The sequence below is a fragment of the Nesoenas mayeri genome (assembly GCF_963082525.1).
Source record: "Nesoenas mayeri genome assembly, chromosome: 3".
NCBI classification, from domain to species: Eukaryota; Metazoa; Chordata; class Aves; order Columbiformes; family Columbidae; genus Nesoenas; species Nesoenas mayeri.
The window spans coordinates 48,786,122-48,800,314 of NC_137544.1; the positions used below are offsets into that span (position 1 = coordinate 48,786,122).

The 14,193-nt window shown below is 35.5% G+C and overlaps 1 protein-coding gene across 1 annotated transcript in view; it reads left to right on the forward strand.

Moving 5' to 3' along the window:
- Nucleotides 1-14,193, forward strand: part of SLC16A10 (solute carrier family 16 member 10) — a gene marked incomplete at both ends in the record, with an annotated part of 66,637 nt that overhangs the window by 43,030 nt on the left and 9,414 nt on the right. Inside the window, one exon of the mRNA XM_080342180.1 lies at nt 347-785. Within this exon, the coding sequence (XP_080198306.1) occupies nt 347-785 (439 nt within the window). The remainder of the gene's footprint in view (nt 1-346; nt 786-14,193) is intronic.

Sequence of the window (14,193 nt, forward strand, 5' to 3'; positions counted from 1 at the left end):
CCACCCAGCAATGGTTGAACTTCTATTTGGCTAATATGATTTTTATATATTTTATATACTTGGCTAATAATGATTTAAAAAACTTTTAGTCAGCCTGTTTGGTGCAATTATACTTAAATATGACTTTGCTTTTTTTACCTGTTCATTGAATTCCATGAAATCTTCGGTGGAAGAAAATAGAGTAATTGCTGAATTAAGCTGACAGAGTATTTTTCAACTATAAGTACATATAAACTCTTAACTCACCTCTGTAAACATCAATTAATTGTAAAACTGGCTTGTATATGGTAAGTGAATGTGACCATAGTATTGTGCAAAACACTAAATTTTTTTTTTTTTGATACAGGACCATTGAACCTCTGTATTTCACCTATGGAATTTTATTTGCCTGTGGCTGCTCGTTTGCATACCAGCCATCCTTGGTCATTCTTGGGCACTATTTCAAGAAGCGCCTTGGACTGGTGAATGGCATCGTCACGGCTGGCAGCAGCTTGTTCACTGTCTCGTTGCCTTTCCTGTTGAGAGTTTTGCTGGATTCTGTTGGCCTGTACAACACCTTGCGGGTCCTCTGCATCCTTATGTTTGTTCTGTTCCTGGCTGGCTTTACATATAAACCCCTTGTTTCCGATGCCAAAGACAAAGAGGGAGGAAAAAAGAGAATGTTCAGATTCCCTTCTGAAAAAAAGATTTGCAATTTCTCTGTTTTCAAAGTTCTCAGTTACCGAATCTGGGCTTTTGGAATCCCAGCTGCACTTTTTGGATACTTTGTGCCTTATGTTCACTTGGTAAGTGCACATTTCTTCCTACATGAGATATATTTAAAACTACAGCTGTTTCCCTTCGTCATGGATAAAGAATACAATTGGTGATAGGAAGTAATATTTAAAGTGCAGGTTGTACTGGGGAGAAACATGAAAAGAATTTTGGTGTTGTCTGTGATGAAAAGAGATTCCAGGGCTCTAATGAGAACTACTAGTTCAGCCAGTTAAAATGTTAGTTCTTTGTACTCAATCTACAGTTTAAAATGCTTTAACCATAAAAAGAGGCATTTGAGAAGTATTCGATACTATTCCAAAGAGAAGTCTTTATTTTGGTACTCAACTGCATACATTGCCAATGTTACCTCTGCGTTTCAGAGGAACAATGAAAGGAGTAAATAACAGAAAACAAGTAAAACTTCTCATTTTTGTTCCTTAAAATTGAGGTGTGTTTGCCAAAATGTGCATATATGCACGCAAAATGAGTATATTTTATTGACCATTTTCAATGTTTATTAAAAGCAAAGCACATGGATTTTTATCAAATGTTAGCTTTGTAGTTTACCATTATAGCACTAATTTAACTGATCCTGTTAACTGGTGCTTCTGGCTGTCAGTTCAGCTGGTTTTATTGCTGTCTACAGTAACTGACAGAGCTTTATTTTCTGATGAGGGGGAAGCTGTCAATCGGCAATGTCTTATACATGCACTAAGTTAATTTGTTTCCCTAGCCGATTTTTTTCTTTAGTACACTGTTAATCTAAGAATTTTGATGCAACTGCATTCCATGAAATGTATCTGGCTGGTAGTTATTGCATGACTGAAATGGTGAGTTATTGTTGAACAGCTTCCCGGTGTTGCTGTCTAAATTGAAGTGGTGCAAATAAAAAGGCTTAATAGGGAAAGGGGGGGGGAAAAACCACACAGCCTGCAATGGGATGCTCTATTTAGACCATTACTCATCTTCATATTCAAGAGTATTTGATAAAGAGCATGGAGTAGTACAACTAGTACCCACTATGAAAACAGAAGGATCATATTAATGTTTATTATTCATCCATGATAGAACAGTAAGATTCATGATAATAAACGTCTCAAATTTTGTCAGTCTTCAGCTCCTTAAAAGCCCATGGGTTTCTATGCAATATAGCAAGTGGTGTCACTGCTTTCTGGCAATGAATTGGTTATGCTACTGACTCTGCATCAGATATTTATTTTAAAAATTAGCTTAGGATGAGGGCTGGTTTGTTTCTGGGCAGCTGTAAACTGACTTTTATTCATGGCTAGTTTTTGTTAGCTAGTTTTTAATCATGTAGATCTTAAAGACTACTGTTGTATGGCTAGGCAATTGGGACAGCTTATGCTATTTTCCCGCTAAGTTCTGTAGAGATGTTTTGAAATAAAACAGTGTTCAGAGGAGTAGAAGTCTGGCAGAGAAGAAGCTGTTGGATAGATAGTAAATGATAACACTTTCAGAGAATTGAAGAACAATGCTATATATAAGCAACCAGTTAGAACCTCTAAAATACATTTATGTAACAAAAAGCTTGTAATTTTTTACCAAGATGCTTGTACAAATGCTTCATGTTCGTAGACTGGACCAAAGCTGCTGGCTGATGTGTACAGGACAAAATGCGTTGTATCTCTCTTTATATTACATAGTTTTTCTTTTTATAATGTCATTCCCATTGAGTGCTTTTGTTTCTCACAGAGCACAGATTCTGGTTGGGAAATACAGCTACAGTACATGAAAATGACTTGATCAAGGCTGTTCCTAATATAATGTTTGATAACACTATAAAACTATTCCAAAGTACAGTTAAAATCTAATTTTTAAGATTACCTCAAAATTATAGTACAAGATTTAAATTCCAGAATCTTTTTGTTCAGAGATGTATAGGAACCATGAAGCTTAACTACATATTTATAACAAAACCTTTAGTGGTAGTCAGTTTGCTTTTTATGCCACATCTGTGAGGGGAAAATTCACCAGCTCTTAGGAAATCTTCTAACTGATAAGTTTTATTATTAAAACCCACAATTTTTTTTTAAATTTACTGATCTCTAAATACTCAATTTTATTGTATAATTCTCTGGTCCTTCTGTAAACCAGAGAGGAAGATATCTGTAAAAAATGTGTAGTAAGTTCCCACTACTTTAAAACAAAATAATTCTAAAGAGAAGCTCAGCTTTCATTCTTGGCTTTGCAGATAGCATTATTAAATGAAAAAATAGCTTGATTTTTTTTTGTTAATTTTTTAAAACATCTGATTATTTGATTCAGATTTCTATCCGAAATTTAATTTCAGTACATTTCAATATACACAAAGAATCCATGAAGGATTGGGGTACTGTTTTATTATGTACCTAGGACTCTTAAACATACTTTGAAATATTTAAAGCCTAAACTAGACATTGATCAGTGAGTATGACAGAAATGGCAATAAACAATATGAATTGGAATAAAATTTCATGTGTTTATTTAGACTGATAAGAAACTACGTGGGTACCATCAGTGTCACATTTGTTTGCTTACATGTACGGTCCATTAAGTACTATGTAAATGCTCACTAATCTTTCAGAAATCTGGATATATGAATAGTTTAATAAAATCTCCAGTTTCACTTGAGGCTGAAAGGGAAAATTAAAACTTGAATTTCATAAATAGTATTTCTACTTCCAGAATGTATAAGATTTTTCTAACCCTCCATCTTGGATAAGTGATCAGGATGAAAAGAGTTTAATACCCACAGGTCATGTATTCAGGATTATTTTATAATTCTTTTTTATGGGGTTACTAAGGATGGATGTATCCTCAGTAGCAGAAATATTTTTATGACACAAAGCAGCAGTTTGAGTTGCTGGATTGGAGGATGCAGTTGTAGACTAACAAACTTGCTGCTTGGAGCTTAAAGAACGAAGTGTTCTCACAACAAACCCCACCATTTCTGTAATTATTTCTCCATAAATCCGAACTCATTCAAGAATTTAGATCTGCTCTTAGAACTAAGCAAACTCTCATCCCTCTAACTCAAATTTAATTTCAAAAAGAGGGAAAAATATTTTTAACTGAAAGAGGTGTATGCTTTTATGAAAGCATAAGTGAAGAACTATAGCAGAATGTTGGTGGGCAATGATGTGTCCTGGGGGGACTATTTAAAACTCTAGAAAGTCTCTGTGGATCTGTATTGAGAAAGTGATCAGTGTTTACAAAGGAACAACATAGGTTCTGCCCTTCAACACAGATACTTCAACTTCAGTAGATAGCTCTTGATTTTTTCTATCTTAGTTTTGTCTGCTTTTGATAAACCCCCATGTTTTTATGTACTTTCAGAAGTACATAAAAGTATGTAATTCCAGATAAGTCAAGGCTATCAGAAAAAAATAACTCTTTGCTGGTACATCTACCCAACCAGAGATTGTTTTCCTCAGCTTTTGAAAAAGAAAATTACTGTTGTTTACTGCATTTTTTAAATTGTAGCAATACTGGAAAAGAGATATAATACTTGGACAAGTGACAGCTTTCATGATGCTGAAACTCTTGGAATTTTCCCACTATCAGGGATAGCCGACAATAGCCAGACTGCTAGAAAGGGATGCTGGTTGCAAGTGCCCTAAGAAAACCCACCTATTTATACGTAGAGCCTCATGCCCACAACTCATCCTTGGCCCTTGGACCCGGTTCCTGTACTGAGCAAGTCCCATTTTTCCCACCTGGAAAGGCAGCTTCTGCTGTGGTGTTGGACGCTCTTGACTGTGTGCTGGAACACAGAGGCACCTGTGTTTGTCTGGTTTTCTGAAGCATATTGGAAAGGAGGATGCATGTTATGAAACCTGGAGTAAGAAGAAAGAAATAAAAGATTCTTTTGGGCTTTGGAATAGTAGAATTGGCCAGGTCTTTGCAGTTTTAACCAGATGCTGTGTATTTGCCAGACAGAGTAAAAGCTGTTGAAAATTTAACAAATAAACAAATAAATTATATGGCATGCTATATAGGATTCATACCAAGGAGCTGGCAAGAATTACCAGTCCATGACTGGTAGATATCAGCTGCATATGAAATAGGCATCATATTCCTTTTGGATCTTACAGGGGAGAATCAAAAAGGGAGTGCTTTTTTTTTTTTTTTTTTTTTAGTCCAGTTTAATTGGTCTCAAATTCCATTGGTAGGTGTTCTGTTCCATGTGGTTTTGAGGAACTGAGTTGAGAGAGATACTACAAGTAGGTTTTGACTTAATTTGCTATTCAATAAGTATAATAAAATTGATAATTCATAGGATTACTAAATTGAACAATGGTTGTACCTCTCAGTTTTAAATCCAGTCTAAGCTGTAGTGATTGAGGTTTTTTTTTCTTTTGATGTCTTTCTGAAATAGGCAAATAGCCAAAAAAAACCCCACAGTAGTTTAGTCCATTCAGGTTTAAGTTATGAATCCATGACAGAAATTTGTCAGATTAAGGCAAAAGCAGTCTTTCCAAGTTTTTAATAAGGACTGCCTCACAAGGAAATAATTCTTGACCTTGTCTCTGCACCACTTCTTATCCTGTGCTTGTTCTGCTAATAAGCAGAACTTCTGGATTTCAGGAATCACAGCCTAATGTTCAGTGTTTAGTGCTGTTCTCTCTTACCTTTTAAAAAAAGTATATACTTCATCAGACCTAACAAGCTCATAAGAATTAAAGTATGTACTTCATCAGGATCATACATTCTTAATTCTTACGAGCTTGTTAGGTCAATTCTGTTAAAATTTGATACAAGGTCACATGTTAGGTAGTTTGAAAGATGTGCTGTTGCTTTTTGTGCTTTATTTAGGAGGGTGAAAAGAAATACTACTTTACATGGATGTTGTCACTGTTTAGGCTTTTCTAAGCAGTGACTAAGGTCACCAATGAGGTTCAGTATGAGTTTAGGACTATAATAATTATGACACACTTACAAAAAAGTGGCCCAGTATTGTTTTATTTTGATGCAGCAACATTCAGCTACTCTGAGGAATACCATTAGGACTGAAAATATTATCTTAACACTTTCTGTGCAATGTTTCAGTCCCATAGTAATTTATATTTGGATATTTACAGTATCTCCATTAACTGAGTTTCAAATAAAGACATTGTTTGTTTTAGCAGTTACTTTTACTAAATGCTATTGCTTATGATAGGTCCTGTCTTATTTATAGTGTTTGACATCTTGCAGTATGAAAAACTGAATTGAACGACTGAATAGTTGAACAAAATGGTGAAAATATTTACTATGTATTTTACTTTTAAAGAAGCAACTGGATGGTAGACATAGAAATAAAACATGTATTGATAAATTTACTTTTCTAAGTCTACTTTTTTAAAGAAAACACTTTTAAAGAATGGCTAGATCTATTTGAAAATTAGACTTATTTTTTAAATATAGGTAAGGCTTGTATACAAAGTTACTCCTTAATTGATAAGCATAACATTGAGTGTACTCTCAAATCTTTCAGAATAGCTCAGGAAAAAATAGATTTCACTATTTCTCACTGTACTTTGCTGCCTATTTCTTAATTTACTGTGTAAATCTGATGTTTCCTTTTGATGCTTATCCATGTTCATATTCCAGGATGGATACATATTTGCATATGTAGAGATTTTTGGTTAGCAGTAGTGTTCTCTGTCTGTGTGATTGTGTTTAAGATAGGAAAAAATGGTGTGTGCCTGGCTGCTTTTTCCCAACAACTTCTTTGGGAGAATCTGTGTTGAGGGACAGACTTAAATACTGGTTTTATTCTTCTCCATAGATAAATACTGAAGATTCAGTGTCTCATTGCTTCTCTGAATCTGCATGTACCAGGAATAGCTTCAGCTGGACCTCCAAGGAGCAGGGAAGTGAGGCTTCAGACTTGATGCTTGGAAAAAAAATAGGTAGATACTGCCTCAGGTTCTAAAAGCTGCCACTGAGAAACAGAGCATCACCTGAGCCTCAGCTCTTAAGATTTTCATCAATGGTATCGGAGGAGAAAATGCATCTCACAATGAAAAGTAGAGAGGCTTCCAGGCATTTGGCCAGGTAAAAAGGTATTCCAAAAAGAAACGGCAGCCACAGAACCATTGTTGGCTACAGACTCAGGCTCTGATAGCATTTTACTTGAGTGAGATTTGCTGGCTCTGCTGGTAAACTGCATTTTCAGATTCTTGGGAAAACTTTGTAACAGAAGTGAAGGTTTAGCCCCTAAAGAAGCCTGGCTGCCAGCAGTGGACACTCAGTAGCTGTTTTTTCACTGGGAAGTAATATACCCCTGTGAATATGTCCTCTGAAGTGCTGTGCTTTTTCTGAATGAAAACCAGGGATACATTGTTTGGAAGAATTTGTAGGAGTTTCTTGCTCTCTGCATTATTACATGTTGCGTGAAGGTAATCGGTTTAGCTGCCTCCTCTTTTCATAGACTTTGGGAAGGGCTGGGAAGAAGTACCAGTGCATTCTTACCAGGCCAGTAATTCCAATGGTATTTTTTACAATAGGAAGTTTCCTGGGAAATAGAAAATTACTTGCTTTTATCCCCCAAAAAAGAGGAGGTTTGGGGAAAGCTCTTAATCTGTAAACTGAAGTTAAGATCCAGTCTCTCAATTACATTTGTTTTAACTTTGTGACTTTTTCATTACATTACCACATTTTTCAAGTTCCTTAGCTTGTGTTATGTTAACTTTTATGTCAAAACCATTGACAATACCAGAGCCGTTGTCATTTGAATTATTGAGAGTTTTGAGGATTTTAACTAAGGTCTTTGAGGTAGCTGATTAATATAGATCTTCTCTACAGAAAGTTTTTAGTAGTGAAATATTTTGAAACTTGATCAAAGAGCTCAATAGTGTTTTTAAACCCTTTGAAGTCAAACCTTTTCCCTTGGCATAATGAAAGTTATAGTGGTCTATTTGGTTTCCACACTTGTAAGGGCATACCAGTGAATTCTGGAGTCTGTTCAGGTTAGCAGAATAAAACACAACAGTGAAAATGTACATGTGCTGCATGCCAGGCTACATCTGTGAGCACATTGGCTGTTGAAGGTGGGCCTGTTCCATAGGGTGGTATTTTTTAATATATACACTTCTGCCTTCTTGAAATTCTACAAGAATCTAGTAAGTGTCTGTGAGGGACCTCCTTTTGACATCCAGGGCACCTGTTTCACTGAGGGAAACTCACTGGTTTTGGTTTTAGTGTCAGATACAGTGCTCTCAAAATGTAAACTGTCTTTCAGAACTACTGAATTTGTTCTCCAGACAATCTCTGGGCTTAAAGATAGCTATTGGCAATACTGCAATTCTATTTTCTGTTACTGGAGAGAAGTCATGGTCCCTCTGCAGTATAGGGAAGCATTAAAGCAATGTATTTCAGATGTATCTCATCAGAATAGATGATGGGCACTTAAAAGCTAAATCATTTATGTGGTCTGCTTCTCAGATGAAAGCTTAAACTGTATCCAGAATTGTCACCATCTTAACAAGTCATACATTTTTATTCCTAGGAGGGGCATGGAGGTGAAATCTCTCTAAAGCACTTTGTTAGTCATAAGAACTCTTAAATGCATATAAACAAACTCATTTTCTAGGCTGCATCACAAAATCAGTTCAGATAAATATTAGTATGTCCTCTGTGTGGTGTAGTTTGTTTCCAGATCTTCCGTGTTTACTTGAAAGTTGTTTGGTCTAGTGCTACGCCCACATAATCTGTCATTGAACAAAAAGATAGTGCTGTCTACTTGCCTATACTTACTATCTTTTTCTGGAATGTCCATTTTGTTCTGGTTCTTTAGATAAAAGTATTTTTTCTTCACTTTAGTAACAACATAGTGAACAGGAGACTGGCTGATATGATGCAGATTTTTGTTGCCAGATTTGATTGTCCCTCTGCCCTCTAGTGTAAGATCCTTGCCTTAAAGTGATTTAACTATTCTACAGCTGTTGTCACCTTGAACTACTCTCTTAAATTGGACCAAGATGATCTGTCCTTCTGCTCTGTTTTTAATCAGCCAGTTCTTTTGACTTGTCGCTACCCATTCCTCCCTCAGTGATGTGCCTTGTTTTTCTTAATAAGAGATCAGATTCTGTTGTGCAAATTCAGTGTTTGAACCTTCAGCCACTAGAATATGTGCCAATAAAAACTGTCTTCCTGTACAATCAACTTGGAGAAATGAAAAGCCAAGCTCTTATGAGATCCTCTGTACCCACAGGTTATCTAGGAACTTATTTGAAATTCTTGGTATGTACTTTGAAAACTATTCACTTCTATATACTCAGTTTCTGAAAGGCCTTATTTATTCAGGACAAGAGTCTCTCTATTTTGCCCATTCAGAAAAATAGTCATTTTTTGCTTGTAAATGTTACCCTCCCCAAGTAAAAGTTTTGGGTCATTAAGAATTATTATACTGGAACGTAGGAAGGGTATAGAAATGATCCAGGATTCTCCAAGCAGATCTGAGCTGCTATTTCTGAACTGCTATAGGATAGTCAGGATGAATCTCACTGCAGTAGTTGATGTTCTGCCTGAAAAGACCCCTGTCATCATCTGTTACATTACTTATAAATATTTTTGTAACTCTTCAAGCCCCCCTCCAATGTTGTGCCCCTAAATGTTGTCAGGTGTGACATCATAGATTCACACCTTATTTGAGAAACCAGTGTTTCAGTTGCTATCTTTGCAAGAGTGGTCACCTCCACATAGATGGCAGCAGTTGCTTTGTGTTCTCTGCAGTGGGACATGCACCTGCTCGAGGAGCCCCAGGAAAAGGAGTTTCACACCTTGCAGCAGGTGAAGCTCTTCAGGTTGTGCATTCTCTGTGTACAGTCCTAATCCTGCACCTCTCTCCTCCCTTTAAGACTTATGTCCCTGGATTCCCCAGTGGAGACAAATAGAAGCACAGATAGAAATGCTGTCCTTTGTCTGAGTGCAAAGCATGATGATGAACAGTAAGTATACAGTTTGGCTGCTCAGGTTAGTGAAATTTTCCCCCTTTATCCACTTCTGTAGTTATCCTGTGTACCCATTTATTGCCCAGTATTCTTCAATGTTCATCTGGCAATATTTATTCTTGGCTAGATTGTCCACTTTTGACATTGAGGTGGTGTGGGAAAAGAAAATTTCCTACTTTATACTTGTAATTATTATGAAAGCATATTTAAACTATGTTTTCCAAGTAAGTATTGGAGAGGAATAAAAATCTTAAGTACAGAAAGAATAGAAACTGAGAAAAATAAAACATTTTCCTCCTTTTATTTTTTGGCAGTAAATGAAAATTTACAAAAAATATTTTAGGTAGCAGGTATACTCAGATACAAATCATAAGATGTTGAAGGATAAGAGCAAAACAGTCTTCCTCAGGTGTACGCATTACTAGTGAATTGAATGGTCTGAGTTAACATTGGTTTCCTTTGTATCACTCTAACAGAACACTATTTAATGTACCTTGCATAACAAACTATTCTAATAGCAAACAAAGCATATTCAAAGTCATATTAAATTGTAAAGTGTATTATCTTTTTGGTTTTTTTGAAGATGCTATTTCAGTGGTAATCTCAGCCTCCTGTCTTTGGATGCTTAAAGCATCTTGATCTGAACTAAACTTTTCAAGCTGCACAAGTGCCCAGAAGCCTGTGTTCAGTTGTTTTTTCCTGCTATCCTCATACAGAGTAAAGAAAACTAATCACCAAAATCAAGTGAATGACCTTTCTTCACTCATATGCAGACCAGTTTTTGTGTCCAGTTTTTCTTCAGAGAAGAGCTGCATAGAAACCCTCCTTGTTTTTTAAAATTCTCTCCAGACTTGTGAATTTCTTTCAATGTATTTTGAGTTTTTCTTTGAGAAATTCTTGGAACATAGCTCTTTCCATTTGATTGCCAGTAATTGTCAAACTGTGAGCTATTTTTCAGGTGCTTTTCTTACGATTGAGTTAATTTGTCATTACTACTGGGTGGAATATTTCCTAGGAAAAGAGAGGTGGGTTTGGATTGCTACAGGCAGGAAGGAAAACTGAACAGAAGTGTCTGTATCTTAAGAGCTATATCTCAGTATGAGGAGAGAAGACTATAATCATCATATTTTTGCTGTCTTTATATGAAAGTATGACTACTTGATTCAATTTCTCTGGGCCCTGATCTGGTAGATATTTGGCAGTGTATTTGTGACTTTCATCTAAAATTGGGATTCTTTTGAGAGTTTTCTTCTGTGTTTCCCAGTAGAATGAGGCACTTCACCCAGCTCTGTCAAAGCTGAGGAGATTATGAGCATGTCCACTAGTAGGTCTCTAATACTGAAGTGTTATGGATACCATCAAAATTGTGGCAGCTGAATAAAGGCTTAAGAGTGTATATTTTGCTTTTTACTCACCGAAGTCCTATGGTTTAAAGAGTTGAGGTGTGAGAGACGTGGTAAAAGTAGCACAAATTCTCTTGTGGAGTAAGGAAGTCAACCTGTCTTACAAGATGACGGTAGTGTTGTAACATGTAGGTAGATGAATGAATCCTTCTTTTACTAACCAGTTCAGTCCCAAGTTATTTGCTTATTGTGTTGCTCTTAAAGATAAGTAAGAAATACTATATTTATGAACATAGATTTTAGAAGAGGCTGCTGTAATAAGCTAGCTTCTTTTCATGCAGATGAGTTGAACAATCTTGTCTCATAATCTTACTGCTACTTCTACTGGTTAGTTCTAAAATTTACTTGAGGTAACACCATTATTTTTTAAAATGGAAGCCCATGCTTTTACAAAAGCTTTTTGTTCCTGGCTAATTACTTTCACTGATGCAAATAAACACTTTCATTCTGATCTTAGTCCATCTTCCAGTGTTTGTTTGTTATTTTCCTGTCTGAGTAGCTACAGCACATGAGCTCTTTGGATAGGGTTTTCAGTATGACAGATTCCACAGACCTTGAGTCAGTCTTGTAGCTGTCTTTCAAAATGTTTTTCATGCTGAGGGGCACTGACCTTGCTTGACTTGAAGGCCCTCAGTTTGACTGACTATTCCTTGTGGTCTGAAGAATAAGAAGCTTCTCCAGAGAGCAATTTGGAGCATCAGGGTCTCAAAGAATCTTTTGTTTTTTTAAATCAGGTTGGAAGGCTGGCTAAGGCAGACATCTTCAGCAGTGAGAAGACATCCTTTTGTGACATGTAAATGCTATAGCTAACACAATACTGTAATAAAGGTCTTGATTATTGCATTATAAGGGTGTTAGCCCTCACCTTTTTCCATTTACTGCTTCGTTTAATTGGTTAATACACAGTCCTGCATGTCCTCTCATACAGTCAACTGTAAGCTTACCTTCAGCTTTGCTGAACTGAATTTTCAGAAGCTGAATATATGTTTTCTATAAAATTTGTGATATTTCCAGCAATGTCTAATTTAGGCAAAAATAAGGAAGGAAATAAGGTATTTAACTGAAGTAACTATAGTAATTTTTAGTTTTTTAAAAAAATCACTTTTGTTAGCATATCTTTGCACTTCTTTCTGGACAAATAGCATATGCTGTTATATTCCCCTTCTCAGTATTTTTAATTTTTTTTTTAAGCTAGGGTAATGAAGGTTGACCATAGTTGTTTGGAAGTCAAGGCCAAGGCATTATCACTAGACAGAATAGTACAACAGATGTGTTTTTTTTAAAGTTGAGGACTAAACTGGATGTGTAGCAGCAAACTCGTATGAAAATTTCACTTGAGTATGCTAAATAAAATTAATCCATACTATAAGCTTTTAATTTAATACTATAAAGATGAACTTACTATATTAGGTTTTAGTTGCTTCACTTCTGTTACCTGCTTTGAAAAATCTGTCTTAAATTGTGTTTATAACAATTAGCCAAAGTCTGGTGCATACAATGTTAATCATCAGTGGTTAGTGTTTTCCTGTTATGTTGTGTATTTGTACAGGATATCTTAATCCATTGTTTTGCTATTCGATAATTTCTTAATCATAGCATAGCATATAATATGCTCAGTTGTAATTACATAATTTATAACCTGATAACACTTTATCACATCAGTAAATGCCACAATGATTGGAAAACAGTGACTTACGTTCTACTTCTAAAATTGATGATGTCAGACAATTGCCTCCTTCAGTCATAAGGTTACTTTTAATCAAATGTGTAGCAGAGTTTTACCAAACTAGAGTTTAAAATAAGTTTTCAAGTTATAACACTCAATAAGTATGTATTTGTGACTGTACTAAGACATCTATCAAATCACTTCATGAATTATAGAAAACCGGAGGTATTCCAGTACTTTATCCAATTTACACAGTTTTTTGAGCACAGACTTAACTTTGGAAAAGGACCTTCTAAAATATTTTTGAATTTTTCTTCAGTCATGTTTTTCAGATTTCTCCTTATTGGTAGATATTTCTTTTGGATTCTGTACATGTGGTCCATGTCTTTAATGAGTAATGTCCAAAATAGGACATAATAATTCAGCTGAGGCCTTACTGGTACTGAGCAGTATGTGAAAGTCACATGTTGTAAATTGATGTATTCCATTACTTTTGTAATATGGTGGTATTATTAGAACATGCTGAAGTTCAGCCTACTGAACTTTCAGTTCCTTTTCTAAAGAGCTGCTGTGAGATCATTCTTTCATCTTCTATTCTTGCATCTGATTTTTATCTTGTGTAGTGTTTCTTGAATATTATTTACCTCATAATGTTTTAATGGAAATTAATCATTTATTTCACACTATTGACTGAGATACCAGGTTGTCAAGATAATTCTGAATTCCAGTCTTTTCCTTTACAGTACCTGCAATACTCATCATTTGATGTTATTTGCAAGTTTAACAACTGCAGTCTCTATTTTACTGTCCATATCATTAATGAAAGTGTTAAATACTAGTACATTTGGGCAGGTTTTTACAGAGCCTTCTTTGGCAATCATCTTACATTTTGCAATCACTAACTAATCTTTAAAAATAGCTTTTCCAAAGGCAGAACACTCATCTTTACAGTTGTTCCTTTTAAGTCATGTATTCCAAACTGGTTTATAAGAATTGTTATGTTTGAGAGAATATCAAAACACTAGCCAAGGTTAAGATTTGTTACATCTGTCCTTCCCTCTGTTGTCAATGTTTGGTATATACCCTGTAATAGAGAGGAATTAGATTTTTTTTTTTTTTTTTTAGATCTACATTCATCCTTGGCTCATGATGGTACTATAAACTAGAGTTTTATAAATAGTTCTGGTTTTGTTTCCTTCTCTGCTGTTATTCTGGGAATTCAAGTTGATGTGACTGACCCATAACTCTCTAGGACTTGCTGATAGTAGATAATTTTTGACACAGTGGCTAGTTAGTTTTAGGAATAAGACAAGCCCAGGAAACACTGCTTTAGGGCCACAAGGAACAGACAGAACTAAAGCTAAGTTGTGGGTTGTAGTCACAAATGAGAATCTACTTTAAAAATGCTTAAAGGGGGTAAGTTATTTGACAG